Consider the following 13,722-nt stretch of genomic DNA (forward strand, 5'->3'; position numbering starts at 1 on the left):
GGAGGGGAAGGGTTAAAGTTCACAGCGACTTGCTCAAGCGGCATGATGAGATTTTGTTAGCGCTCACTCGGCACTTTTACGAGCGCGGCCAAAGATGAACCGCGCCGACGTGTCGCTCGCCGGGTTGAGTGAATGCTGGCGCATGTGGCTGCCGCTGCTCACCCACAGAAAAAAAAACCTGATCCTATGACTGTAAAGTGACCTTGAGAGTTTTGAAAGGCGCTTATCAATGGAATGGGTTATAATTATGAGGGTGAATGTTTTCTTTCAAGTCGATGGCGGACATTTTCCCAAAGTCAGACGTCCGCTTTGTCGATGACATTTTTATTTTGATATAAAATACACAAGAGTCACACGTAGAAGTGGCGCTAAAATGTGGCGTCGCCCCGGAATGGCCGCCAGCCGTTTTTCTAAAATGGATCGGACGACGACGAGCGCCACTTGAGACGTGCCGGCGAGCGCCGCGTCAAGCGGAACGGAGTCGACGTGGCGGCTCGGGAGCTATTCTCCACCGACACGTTTACACAAAAGGTCATCCTGCGCCGTCCGTCCGTCCGACCGCGACGGACCCAATCCAAAAATATTTACAATTTACAGCGAGCGCGCACGTGCCGACGTACGAGCGTCAAAGAGTGAAGAGCTGACCGTCAAGAGATGGACGGAGAAAAGGCTCCTCTTCCTGCGGGGCTTCGATTGGCAGCAAGCAACTCGGCCGTTGACGTGGCCCCCAGTCGACAAGCGAGGAGGCCCCCTGCCGGAAGCGCTCGCCGCTCACTTGCACAGCGGCTTCTTGCACTCAAAGAGGAGCGGGTACACCTGCTCCACCGCCGTGGCCACGTTCTGCACGTTTGGTCCTGGCGGGGTCAAAGCGTCGCGCGCGGTGAGCAACGAGTCAGGCGGAGACCCCCTTGGCCCCCCCCCCCCTCGTACCTGTGACCGTGAGGCTGCCCGTGGAGAACACCTGGACGGTGGCCTTGATGCTCTTGATCCTGTAGGTGGCGGCGGGGTGGAGCTCGGGCTCGTAACTACCGCCAAACAACAACAACAACATCGTTGGTTGAGTCGGGTACTGTTTTTGCGCACCCCCAGGAAAGCCACGGGGGGATTTTCACCCCCAACCCTCCAAATCCACTCAATTGAGCCACCTGCCATATTTGCTATCCATTAGCTCGCTAGCTGTTGGCTATCTGACTATTAGCTATTTATTTGCTATCCATTAGCTAGCTAGCTAGCTAGCTTTCTATCTACAGCCTCCGGGGTTGAGTGAACGCTGGCGCGTGTGGCTGCCGCTGCTCACCCGCGACTGTAAAGTGAGCACTTAAAAATGAAAGGTATTCATATTGTTATTATTAGTGGCTCGGGTAAACATTCTTTGATGTGATACCCCCCGGTGGGTCGGGCCAAGTCGGCAGATGTGCACCCACCTGGCAACGGGCCGGTTCTTCTTGGTGAAGTCCACCAGGTGGATGGCAAAGGGCATGGAGCACACGGCCAGCACGTTGACCACCTTGAAGGCCGAGAACCTCACCTGAACGCACGCAACGCTTGCTTCAGCTCAATCTCACAAACATTCTTTTGTCCAAAGGCGTGACAGCAATTGAGGAAAACGCTGCGCTTGTGCGACCGTCAAAGTCAAAGGCGAGATGGCGACGGCGACCGTTCCCACCTTGAAGCCGATCTTTTGCAGGCGGCGCGCCAAGCGGCGAGCGCCTCGCTTGGCCTCTTCCTCGCTGAAAAACAGAAACAAGCGGGACATGAGCCACAACATCTCCTCCTGGTTTTTTTGGGCGCCGCCGTCGCGCCTACCTCGTGGCGCCGGTGCAGATAATTTTCCCCGAGGACCAGATGGAAGCCGTGATCTTGGGTTTGCGCAGCTTCATCAGGACTTTCTGAAACACACACACACACACACACACACACACACACACACACACACACGCACACACACACGTACACACACACACACACACACACACACACACACACACACGTACACACACACACACACACACACACACACGGCCGACGGGCCTTTTATTTGCTTGCGTCAACCCTTGGCCATTTCAACGCAAGTCGGCCATTTTATAAGAATAACAATAATACATTTGATGTATAAGCGCCTTTCAAAACTCTCAAGGTCACTTTCCAGTCACGGGATAGGTTCTTCTGTGGGTGAGCAGCGGCAGCCACGCGCGCCAACATTCACTCAACCCACAAGTAACTCAAATAGATAGAAAGGTAGCTAGCTAATAGCCAATCATAATAATCTATTTAATTTCTAAGGTCACCTCACAGTCACACAATAAGTTTTTCTGTGGGTGAGCAGTGGCAGCCACGCGCCAGCGTTCATAGATGGCTAATAGATAGCTAGCTAGACAGCTCTAAAACTAATAGATAGCCAGTCAGATAGCCACTTGCTAGCAAATGTTGACGGCGGGGTTGCCTTTCTCCACAAATTGGGAGGCAATCCGACAAAAGCAGGCGGAGATTTGAAGCGTCGTGGCGGGGAGGACACTTAGGGCGTGTCCTTTTTGGAGGCTCCTTACCCCCACCTCCGGCTTGTAGATGACGTTGGTTCCCTCCAGGGCGATGGTGCGCAGGTTGAGGTGGCACCTGGTCCTGAACGTCGCCACCACATTGGTGACAATGATATCCAGAGTGTCATCGTTGTTGGACTCCATGAGCAAAGTGTGTGTGTGTGTGTGTGTGTGTTGCACAGGGGGGACCGCGGGGGGGCGGGCTCACTCCTCACTCGTCCACCATCTTCATCGTGATCAGGATCAACCCTGAGGAAAAGAAAGACGCCGTTCAGGATCATGACGCCGTTCAGGATCATGACGCCGTTCGGCAATGAAATCAGAAATCCTATTCGGGTGGCAGCTTCCCTCGCCGACGAGACCGTCTTCCGCGCAAAACTTTGCGACATCCGCCAAGTTAGCCACGAAGCTAGCTAGCGCCTCAGCTCCGCCGCGACCGGGCGACTTACCGAGGCGCGAGGAGGTCTTCGATTTCGTCTCGTTGAAATGTCGGGCGACCCCCCTCTCGCCCGTCTGATGTGACGTCGCGCGCTCGCCGCCGGTTACGCGACGAGCGCGCGTCGTCCGTTTGCTACCAAAGCGAATTAAAGCGGCGAGCGCGCACATCACGGCTCCATCTCGCCAAAGCGTTTCGTCTCCTTCGCGCCCAAACGCAAAGACCGTGTTACACTCGTTACATTTGCGGGAACTTTCGGGAAGGGAAGACGGAGGCTTTGATGGCTCAACACGATCGTCGGGTTTGACGTGTCGGTTAGCTCAAGGGGGTGTGGGGCGTCTCGCCCGCGCTAGGCTAAAATCGGTTGCGGTCATGGTGAGCGACGCTGTATGATCGATCGATCGATCGATCGATCGCTATCCGTCGTCCGTCACTCGACAGACACCTGCGACGCCAAAGATCGCATCGTCGCGACCTAAAAGTCAAAGCGCGGGCGAAGGATGAACGAAGAGTGGTCGGTTAGCCTTCGGAGCTAGCCGACTAGCCGCCTTCGGATGTCGCCGAGCATTTTCCACGGCGTGATCCAACTTTGGTTTTCGCGCTGCCTCGGAACGGCTTTGCGGTACCTGGTCCGCTTGGAGCGGGAGCGGGGAGCCCTCCGACCCGGACGAGTCCCGTCGACCGAATTGCTTTGTCCCTTCTCGCAGCTGACGGATAGAAAACGCTCAATGGCAACGACTGCGCTACCTCGTCAAACAACTTCCGGGTGAAGTTGACAAAATAAGAGTCGACCACCTCGACGCGCTTTCCGGTTTGAGCCTTCAGAACAAAAGACACGAAGGATCAAACAAGCAACCGTGATGCGACCTCACGCGTCACAGTCCACATTTCCTTTTTTTTAGCGGAGGCTTTTTTTTTTTAAGAAAGCGGTTGACCGTTCCTTCGACTAAAATTAAAGTGCGAGTGAGGTTTTGTGTTGACAAAGGCTAACGTTCCACTTTGCTCGCCTCACGTTGACGACACGACGGCGCGTTTCCTTCGAGTGTTTACTCTGCGGTCGAGGTTGAAAATGTGCCGATTTAACGGCATCTTCCAAAAACGGGGCTTGGGTCTGCTCCACTAAAGTTCTGGATGGAGTGGCGAAAGTGTTTACAAGCCACTGGGAATGTTTGCGTTCTCAAAGAGAGAAAGGGACTTCGTCGACGAGTGCGGCGAAGACAAATGGCCGCCCTTCCCGACGCAGATGTTGATCGCTAAAGTTTACGCAGGACGCACATTTTTTTCATGAGGTCATCGCGCGCGCGCTCAAAGTAAACACGTCGCGGATACGAGGGAGCGTAAACAACGGCGTCTCCTTGACGGGCCCGCGTGGATCTTCACCAATGGAGAATTTCGGCGAAGGGGTCGCGATGAGACGGCGCTCGTCGGCGCGTGAGTCAATCCAGCGACGTGCCGGCGCAGCTCTGGATTGCGGCGAGTGTAAACAGAGACGTGGGAACCGGCGGCCTCGTTGACATCATGGCCGTCGCGGGCGGGGCCGCCGGACCGGACCGGGCCGCACCGCAAAATGGCAACCTTTTGCTCCACGCCTTCACATTCGCCTGGCCGGTCGCGACCGGCGCGCCGCCTCCTGGTTTTGAAGCTGGCCCGCTCTCAGATTTACGGCGCTAACATTAACACACCTGCGCAAAGGCGGAGGAGTGTTTAGACTAGCGCCGCGAGCGATAACGCCGACGCGTGAGCCATCCGCGTCCGGGCTCCAATTGAGCCCGTTTTTCTTCGGAGCCGCTTGCGTGATGGCGACTGGCTTGCAAGGCCACCTGCTTCACATCCGTCACGGAAATGCGCTTCGTTTGCTTTATTTGAAGTGGAGACTTTTTTTGCCGCCAAACGACGTCATTTCTTTCTGACCTCAACAAAGCTCGCGTGTCAAGAAGCAGTCGGCCACTCCCTCTTGTCGCCGATTGGACACAAAAAGGTCGTGACGCCTCGGAAGGGCCGTTTCCTATCCCTTTTTTTACTTCATATTATTATTATTATTATTAATTGTCAAACAAACTAAATGAGACCCCGAATGACTCACTAGCTTAAAGCTAATGCTAACACACGATGCAAGTCACGCAGGATCTGCTAACGAAACATCAACGTTGAAGCAACGAGCCTTTGAACGTCAGCAACACGTGCAGATGGACAGCCTCGCGGCGGTGGACCGTTAGGGCCTGCGAGGCCTTCTCCGCTGGCCTAAAATATCAGTATCGCTGACCGGATGCTACAGCTGCGTGTTTGCCTTCAACATTTAGTAGCTTGTAGTAGATGTGCACGTTCCACCATGATGTCCCCGATCCGCTGCTGAAAAGGATGCTTTGATCCTCTCCTTCATCTAGAACTGTTTCATGTCACAAATAGGGTACGGCAAGTGCTGATGAATGAATGACTCTCTGTGTCCTTGTGTTGTCATATCATTTGTTATTTAGTTTTTTTGACTTTATGTTACATTGAGTGAACGCTGGGGCGCGTGGCTGCCACTGCTCACCCGCAGAAAAACTTATCTTCATGTGACTGTAAAGTGTCCTTGAGAGTTTTGAAAGGCGCTTATGAATGAAATGGATTAGTATTATTATTATAAAGATCAGATTTTTTTTCACTGGTTTGATTTTCTCGGATTTCACTTTTTCCCGAAGCAACAACACGCAAAGAATGATTTATTTGATTTTGAACAGCCTTCTGGACCAGATAATGGCGGCAAACCCAGCTATGACGACGGCAATAAAGTTTGGAAAATATCACTTCATAATCATTGAATATGAAACCACTGATATGGAAGTGTGGATTCATATTGGCAACACACTCGTGTGAGTACCTATGTGTGCATGCGTGTGTGTGAGGGAAGGGTGGGGGGTGTGGGAGGTGATGAAATAACAGGAAGGATGTTTTGGGGGGGAGGTCCAAGTGTTCGGGGGGGGGCACGAAGGTGCAGAACGATGGTGGGAAGAGTGTGTGTATGTGCATGCGTGCGCGTGTGTGTTGGTTGCATGGGAGATTTGTGGTTTTAAAACACACGCGCGGCCGTCGTGACGTTGAAATGAATGGTCTCCTCGGGGAGTCATCCAAAGGGCGTTTGGGAGAAAAGATTCTCGGAAATGGGCTTCATCACAAAAACATTTGCTCATCGATAACCACGTCTTCGCCGTCCGCTAAGAGGGATGCGTGGGCGGCGGGGGTCCGTTTGGGGGAGGGGGGGTCAGCGCTCACAAAATGGTGGCATTCGCTCAGCCTCAAAAGAAAAGATAAGACGAGAGAGAACGAAAAAAGAAGTTGTCAAGCTTCTTCTTCCGGCGAACAGCAAAGCAGGAAGCCATTAAACAGCGGCCTCATAAAAGCGCGTCAGATGCTGCGTCGCGCGCGTCCGCGTGGAGATACGGCGTGGAGACCCCCCGCACTTATGGCGCCGCGCTTGACAGACGGCCGCGGAGTCGCCGACGGCCTTTTTCGGCGCCTCTTTGCCAATCCAACACAAAGGCAAAGCCCAAACAAAGAAAAGGGGCCCGCCCACAAATTTGAAATGGCGAAGGCTTTGCTTCATTCCCAAATGTTGGGATGGCGGCGGCGAGGCGAGGACGCCCGCCGACTTGATCCAAACACTTAGTTTTACGACGCTCCCGTCAGCCATGACCCGCGGGCCGACGCGCGCCTGAGTAAAAATACACCGGCAGGCCAGACGCCCAGATGCGCTGGCGTACGTCCTCGACGGTCGTCCGCGTGCACGTCCGTCTCCCCCGCGGGCCAAAGGACGGAGCCGCAAACGTTGATTCCATCGCGGCTCTTGCGACGACTTTGCACTTGATGGATACAAAGCGCAGCTCTCGGCGCTCAATTAAAAGGAAGGCGGCTCAACTGCACCTCCGGCGGACAGACAAAATGTTCGCCGCTCAACGGGCGGCGAACAAAGCCACGAGTGGCGTCAGGAAGCCGCGTGTGCGCGGGGTCGAGCGGGCGCAGGTGACGTCCCGTTTGGCGCCGCAGAAAAATGAGGGGCACGGTTTATTATCTTTAATTAGCATCCGAGGTGGGAAAGATAGATAAGGGGCGCCATTGAGGTGACGGATGCGAGATGGATCACCCGCGCCCCAAAAAAAGAAACAAGGAAGAAGAGCGTTATCACTCATGGTGACCCCCACCAATGTCGCAAACTGCCGCCTAATTGCATACTCGACAAAATGGCTGCCGTTGGCAATCTGTTGTGGGGCCGCGGACGTGGCGCAAGACCCCCTGAGGGGTGGGCGCCTTTTCCGAGCGGATGGGGCAATGAGCGGCAAGCGCCAAAGGAAAAGGCACATCTGCTTGCAATTTGCATCCGCGGCCTCCGCCGCTAAGTGGCCGACAGCTCAGGTCGCACTCACACGTACAAACAAACATGCGAGGACAAGCGCTTGTCCGCTTCCTGCCTGTGACACTCGGGGCTTCAGAGGCTTGTGGGCTTCCCCTGAGATGAGCGTGCGTGCGTGCGTGCGCATCTGTTTTTTTTTGTTTTTATCACCTCTCGCTCATCTCCGGTGAGGCTCCGCCGAGCATTCAGTCGGCGTCCCGTGGGAGCGTCGCGTCCCGCTCTGGCCAAAACACGCGTGAAACTGAGAAGTCACGGTGGGGGGGGGGGGGGTCTCATTTAAGCCCACCGCAGCCTGGCAGAGATCCTTTGTTGAGACCTATGGTGACACAAAAAAAAAAAAAAACAAAGCATTCCGTGTGAAAAAGAAGCTGGTTAGGTGGGGGCGGAGCTACACTGATTCCAATTTCATACCGTGTTGATACAAAAAAGGCTCAGGCATTTTTTGTCTTGTCAAATATTGACCTCCGTGGACATCAGGCCGTCTCCCTCTCGAGGTTGGAGGCCATGGCGGCGGAAGGTCGCCCGGGGTCAACTGATGGCTCCCATCCGCCGCGGGGGCTTTATCTAAAGGCCGTCGGCCGGCAGCCCGCTGTTCGTCGGGCCGGCGCGCAGGAAGGCGGACAAGTTTTCCTTCGGGGACGACTCCTACGGAACCTCTGATAGCGCACGCAAATGACATCATCGGCCTGCGTATCGGAACTCGAGCGCAAGATATGATGAGGCGCTGAGATCACAATTAGAAACGACGAGAGAGAAAAAAACCAGCAGACATGGTCGCTTGAGCCGTTCACAAAATGGAATCCAATATCAGAAGACAAAATCACTTTCCTTCACCAAAGGCATCAAGCCAACAAGCAAAAACCTGGCCAACATCTCAAAAGTGGAACAGAGATATGGTCAAGTGTCGCTGCTTGGAATTGAAGCGGATTGGCGTGGGGCCCTTTAGGATTGTTTTGGCTGCCTTTCCAGCAGCTCCTGTATTTTGTGTTTTTATTTCTTCCTTTCCTCACTTTGCTGCTGTGAAATGTCAATTTCTCCACTGCGAAACTAATAAATGTTCCAATCCAAAAGCATAATCCGATTAAAAATAAGACATAAAAAGAGTTTACTGAGCGAGTTGCTTGTTCTGTGGCCACAAAGGCACATATGTCTTCTTGTGCCTGTCCCGAGCCCGGATAAATACAGAGGGTTGTGTCAGGAAGGGCATCCGACGTAAAACAAACATGCGGATCAAACCTCTAAAGGTGGAGGACGCTGATTTGCTGCGGCGACCCCGTCAAGGGAAAAGAAGAAGAAGAAAAAGAGTGGGGGGGGGGGGGTGTTGTTTGATTGGCACCGCTGCTTGTTTAGTAAAAGTCTTTGTTTATTTTTTCCATTGGCCATATTATAATGCGTGTGTGTGCGTTTGTACGTCGCAGATCTGATGACATATTTGGGCTAGCGTGTTGCCAAACAATGGCCCTGATTGCCGACAGCAGCCTGTACATTTGGAGTAGTGATGTGGCGTTCGCCAACGAACCGGCTCTTATAGCCGGCTCTCCTAGAGGTGAATGATTGGAGCCGACTCCCAATAAAGAGCTAAATAAATGTTTTTAAAAATGATATATTGTACATAAATTTAATATCATATAATTGACATTCTTTTTGGTCGTAAATTAATTAATTGAAAAAAAACTAAGGAGCCATTTTGCAGTCAAAAGAGCTGGAGTTCCCATCACCTATTCGTAGATGTTTGTTATTTCGTGTATTTGTATTTCTTTGCTTTGGATTTATTTTTGTTGTAGGCCGACACTCTCGCCGCCGTCGCCGCCGCCGCCTCGTGTGTCTAAAGTGCCGCTGAGTTGTTTGCATCTTGGCTGTAAACGTTTGTTTGCGCTCAACTGTTTTGACTGTGCGTGTTGCGGCCGAACGTAACGGCTCGTCGGGGATGGGATGCTCGTGGGGGGGGCCGAGTTTGCAGCAAAGGATTTGGCCGAGTGCAGAAGGCTCACACACGTAAACACGGCCAAAGGCAAAAATGGGCGCTAGAAAAGTCAGCGGCGTCCCTCAGCTTTGTTTAGAAACTGGAGACGGACGGACTGACGGTGACAGAGACCAGGACTCCGGAATACGCCCGCCCACTTCACCGCACATACATCCCACCAACTTTCCCAAACTTTTGGGACCACTTTTTGGAGATGTCAAAAGTTGCGTCATCTTCTACAAAGTTTTTCTTTTTTGAGCCGCGAATGATGCAAGGGGAGGAAAAAACAAAGAAGAAAAAAAAACAGTGGCGCAGTGCCATAGGGTGAAATAATTCCGTTAGCAACTCAGCTTGGTGGCTAGCTTGTTTGTTTGTTTGTTTGTTTTCAACACCCCCACACACTTTAAAAGTGCCACCGTTAACTCCTTCACGGCCAAATGTGTCCACGCCAGTTGTCATTTTCACTCCAATTGCAAGACCCGCAGACTTTTAGGACTACGTCAACATTCAATCCAGCGGAGGAAAACGTAGACTCGCTTCTTTCATTGAAAAAAAGACAGTTAATTCCTAAGTTGTAAGGGGCTGGAGTTATCTGAGCTTGAAATGGGGGCGACCGTCCAAAATACAATTGACGATATAGCGCTTTGACAACAGCCGGAGCTGGAACAAAGCGCTAACATGGACAAAAGGCAAACGCCGCCACCTCAGGGAAGGGGAAAAACATTGCCAGAGGTCTAACCGGCGCTTTATCGGCACCCAAACCAAATTTGGGGAACGGCGCTTTTCAATCGGCCAATACATGCGGGAATGGCAGCGAATGAGTTCATCGTTCCGCCGGTAAACGACGGCGTGCCGTATTGATTCAGTCAGTCGAAGATAGCGGGACTCCCAAGTCACTTTTGGCGCCGGATGCTCCTGTCAGCCAATCTCAAAAGGAACTTTTGGAAACGCAATTTGGACCTGCATAATTCTCCCTTATTGTCCGCCGCATCCTGTCCTGGTCAACTCCCCATCGGCTCTTTGCACTTTTTTGGGTTTTTTTTTTGCGTTGTTGTTGACTTTGATATTTTTTTTGCTCCTCAACATGGAATCGGTGTGTGTGTGTGTATCTTGGATGCGTGCGTCGGAGGGTTGTTGGGAGTTTGGGGAGGGGTCCTGATAGTGCCTGGACAAAGATGGATGATGTTTTTCTCGCCCCCAGCTTCACTCACAGATTACAGTTGTTTTTCCTCGCGCGCTAAACTGCTTCGTTTTCGGTTGAGTCATCTCCTTCTGCCCCCCCCCCCATCTGCGCCCGTTTTGGTCAGTTTGATTTTCTGTGTGACAAAACAGCACACGGGAAGTTTTGCCAAGAGAGCAAACTCATTTGCAGCAAGATTTCCTGATAGCTCAATCAGGCCACTTTGCGACGGAGGCTCCTTTCTAGAGCCTTCTTTTTGTCATCTGCATGAGGCCAAGTCGCTGTTGAGTAGAACGTCGCGAAAGGATCAAAAGTCAGCGTTGTAACGTCGCCACCGGCGTACGCGACGAGATGAGCCCGAGCGCCATCTGGAAGCCGTCCTCGCCTTCGCGGTGACATCGGACCGCCGCAGTGACCTTTGACACTTAGCCTGCTAATTAGCGGCGTGTCCTTCCGTGAGGGCCGGGTTAGCCCCTCCCCCTTCCCCGATTGTCTTTCTTCAAGAGAACCCCGCCGACGCCCCGACTTCCACCTGTCGCCTCGTGTCACGGCCGGCTGGCGAGGAAAGGCGGGGGGAATATTTTGGGCAAGGTTAGCGCTAAGAGGCCAGTGATTAGCCTAGCCTAGCGTAGGATGCAAAACGAAAGCGAGGCATGAGGCAAGCGTGGGGAAAGCAAAACCACGCCAAGGAAGTGAGGCCATATCACAAGGGTCTTTGCGCCGCCTGTAAATAACGCTCGTAAAAATCATCTTGTTTTGTCAGCAAACAACAGAGAACGCCAAAGACCTTTTTTTCCCTCCTTCTTCTTATCCACAAGCTATTTGCATCCTTCTTCCAGCTCAGAGGGACATCATCAATCTGGCCGCCTCGTATTATTACTTTGGCCGTTCCAATGCGAGCCCACCCAGGAGGGCCCGACCGGGCCCGACCCGACCGGGCCCGACCCAACCGGGCTTCCTCCTCCTTCGCTTTCGCCTTCTTGCATCACGAGTGGTGTTTTTACCTTGGCAGGTTGCGCGGGGAAGGCCGAAGGGACGGACCTCGTACGCCTTTTCAAGCCGTCAAAGGCGAACCTCTGACGCTAGAACGTTGCGGCACATCAAGTTTCAGGCGGCGGCGTGACGCCGATGGCGGATGGGCTCGCTCGCCCGCCCGCCGACTCTTTGTCGCCGGGCAGAAAAAGAAGCCGCTTCCTCAGTCTCATCAAAAGGCAAAAAGATACTTTTCCCCTTGGACTTTCTTAAAGAACACATTTTGTCGGGGTTCATCCGTCGAAGCCAGGCGGGGGGGCCGCGGGGGGGGGGGGGTTTACGCCGCCAGGGCCAATCTGAGCTCGCGCTGTTATCAGGCAAGGCTTTTTTTCCGAGCGTCCAATAAAAAGCGGGAGATCTGGGAGGTCCGTGCGCGTCCCCGTCCGTCCGTCTCCTCCCATTTGCGCGGACGGGCCGCCGGAGGAGATAAAACCGAGAGGGCGGCCCGCGGGAGCCTTCGTTCCAAAGCCGGCCTCCGCAGCAGCGCGCATCGCCGCCGCCATGTCCGCGGGCTCGCCGAGCGAGGCGGACGACGAGCCGCTACCGGACGCCGTCCTGGCGTCGGAGAGCGCCGAGGAGAGCTCCAACGGCGAGGGGCGGGACGTCGCCCCTCGCCCTCGCCCCGCCAAGCGGCGCGGGCGGGCGGCGTCGCGCAAGGACGGCGAAGCCTCCCCGCGGGAGGGCAAGCAGGTGCAGAGGAACGCGGCCAACGCGCGGGAGAGGGCCCGCATGCGCGTGCTGTCCAAAGCCTTCTCGCGACTCAAGACGTCGCTGCCGTGGGTGCCGGCCGACACCAAGCTGTCCAAGCTGGACACGCTGCGCCTGGCGTCCAGCTACATCGCCCACCTCAGGCGGGTGCTGGCCAACGACAAGCACCACGGCGGATACGTCCGCCCCGCCAACCTGGTGAGCCTCCGTTGCGGCGCTCTTGCCGCCATTTTGCCGCTTTCGAGCGTGGCTTCGTTCGTACCAATTGAGAGGCCAGTCCTTGTTTGGCTTCCATCCATTCTTGCTATTGCTCGTGACGCGATATGCCAAAGTCGGAAGCAGCAACGGAAACTTTGACTCGCAAGGTGGCGCGACGTCTCGGTGAGGAGACTCGGGCACCTCGCGGCGGTCGATTGCATTTTCACGACGCCAACGTCGCCACGACTATTCGTCCCGTTTCCAATCACCCGACGACAAAATCCTTTCCATTTGCCTCTTGCCTCCTCAGACGTGGCCTTTCATGGGCGGCGGCGCGCCTGACGGCGACTTGAAGGACACGCTGAGCTCAGCGCGCTTATGCGGCGCCACCGCATCGTGACCCCCCGACGCCAACAACTGGTCGCCGCGGACTTTGGAGTGGGAATAACGGCTGACGGGGGAGGGAGGACGTCAACGCCCTCCCGCTTCTTCTTTCGTTCCCGTAAAGCGAAAAAGAACAACAACAAAAAAAACTATTTCAACGCATGGGTTTGTTGAAGTCTGGCGTTTTTGTCTTGGCTGGCCCAAAGACAACGACGCGGCCTCCTCTTTGTCAAACGTATGCCGAGTCAACCTGTTTTATGTCCTATATCTGATTAATTTGGATCACTATGCTATCCATTCCTTGACGTGTGCGCGAGAGACAAAGAGAACTCACCTCCTGTTCCGCGTATTCCTCTTTTGGAAAAGCAGTCAAATCTCAGCAGAAAGGCGGCCATGTTGGGACTTTGCCGCATGCGATGGCCTCTTGCGTCCATGGCCGAGGCTGCCCTGCAAACAAAGAAAATAAAAAGGATGAGACTCGGCTCCTTTGAAAGTTAAAGGCCAGAAAGGAAGTTGTTTTTTGTCCTTTTAATGAGAGACGAGGGGGGGGGGGGGGGACAGTGCATGAATCCTGCCCACTTGGCTTGTTTTCATTCTGCTGGGTTGTGACCGACGATGTTTACATCCCGCAGACAGTTATTTATGCCTTCTGACAAAAGGCCTCTCTCCCTCTCCCGCCCGTCACCATTTTGTTGCATTCTTTGAAGCTTACGGAAAAAAGAATCCCCGCAAAGCGTTTTCAGCTCCCGAGCAGTTCATGCGCTCAATGACAAAATGAAGGAGGACAGCAAACAGCGCCGAGATCTCGACAGTCGCCGATTGGCAGCCATTTTGCCGCTGGGGTGACTTCAATATCAGGGAAAGGGGGAGGGGAGGTCCCACTCCCGTCAAGTTTCA

The 13,722-nt window shown here is 53.9% G+C and overlaps 2 protein-coding genes across 5 annotated transcripts; one reads left to right on the forward strand and one right to left on the reverse strand.

Moving 5' to 3' along the window:
• Nucleotides 1–307: 307 nt before the first annotated feature.
• Nucleotides 308–13,238, reverse strand: tbpl1 (TBP-like 1). 4 transcript variants are annotated; one of them, XM_089022450.1, is made up of 9 exons: nt 13,160–13,238; nt 7,772–8,016; nt 7,511–7,676; nt 2,547–2,786; nt 1,807–1,889; nt 1,667–1,730; nt 1,425–1,528; nt 931–1,025; nt 308–854 (listed from the first exon to the last, which is right to left on the reverse strand). In XM_089022450.1, the coding sequence occupies exons 4-9, from the start codon at nt 2,679–2,681 to the stop codon at nt 772–774; spliced, it is 564 nt and encodes a 187-aa protein (XP_088878576.1). In that variant the 5' UTR covers nt 2,682–2,786; nt 7,511–7,676; nt 7,772–8,016; nt 13,160–13,238; the 3' UTR covers nt 308–771. The 4 variants fall into 4 exon arrangements, with proteins under 4 accessions (XP_088878576.1, XP_088878577.1, XP_088878578.1 ...); XM_089022451.1 differs by lacking the exon at nt 7,772–8,016 and having other exon boundaries at nt 13,160–13,236; XM_089022452.1 differs by lacking the exons at nt 7,511–7,676; nt 7,772–8,016; nt 13,160–13,238 and adding an exon at nt 4,354–4,935.
• tcf21 (transcription factor 21) lies at nt 8,328–13,261 on the forward strand. Its single transcript, XM_089022456.1, has 2 exons — nt 8,328–12,441; nt 12,752–13,261. The coding sequence occupies exons 1-2, from the start codon at nt 12,037–12,039 to the stop codon at nt 12,839–12,841; spliced, it is 495 nt and encodes a 164-aa protein (XP_088878582.1). The 5' UTR covers nt 8,328–12,036; the 3' UTR covers nt 12,842–13,261.
• Nucleotides 13,262–13,722: the final 461 nt, after the last annotated feature.

The sequence above is a fragment of the Hippocampus bargibanti genome, linkage group LG19 (assembly GCF_051943395.1).
Source record: "Hippocampus bargibanti isolate YZ-2025 linkage group LG19, ASM5194339v1, whole genome shotgun sequence".
Taxonomy (NCBI): domain Eukaryota; kingdom Metazoa; phylum Chordata; class Actinopteri; order Syngnathiformes; family Syngnathidae; genus Hippocampus; species Hippocampus bargibanti.

What these genes read in the sequence shown, in the direction of transcription:
- tbpl1 (XM_089022450.1), bottom strand. Translation starts at nt 2,681, where the DNA reads ATGGAGTCCAACAACGATGACACTCTGGATATCATTGTCACCAATGTG. An exon ending in ATCTGCACCGGCGCCACGAG is followed by an intron (nt 1,731 to 1,806) that starts GTAGGCGCGACG and finishes TCTGTTTTTCAG; the next exon opens with CGAGGAAGAGGCCAAGCGAG. An exon ending in GGGCAGCCTCACGGTCACAG is followed by an intron (nt 855 to 930) that starts GTACGAGGGGGG and finishes TGACCCCGCCAG; the next exon opens with GACCAAACGTGCAGAACGTG.
- tcf21 (XM_089022456.1), top strand. Translation starts at nt 12,037, where the DNA reads ATGTCCGCGGGCTCGCCGAGCGAGGCGGACGACGAGCCGCTACCGGAC. An exon ending in ACGTCCGCCCCGCCAACCTG is followed by an intron (nt 12,442 to 12,751) that starts GTGAGCCTCCGT and finishes TTGCCTCCTCAG; the next exon opens with ACGTGGCCTTTCATGGGCGG.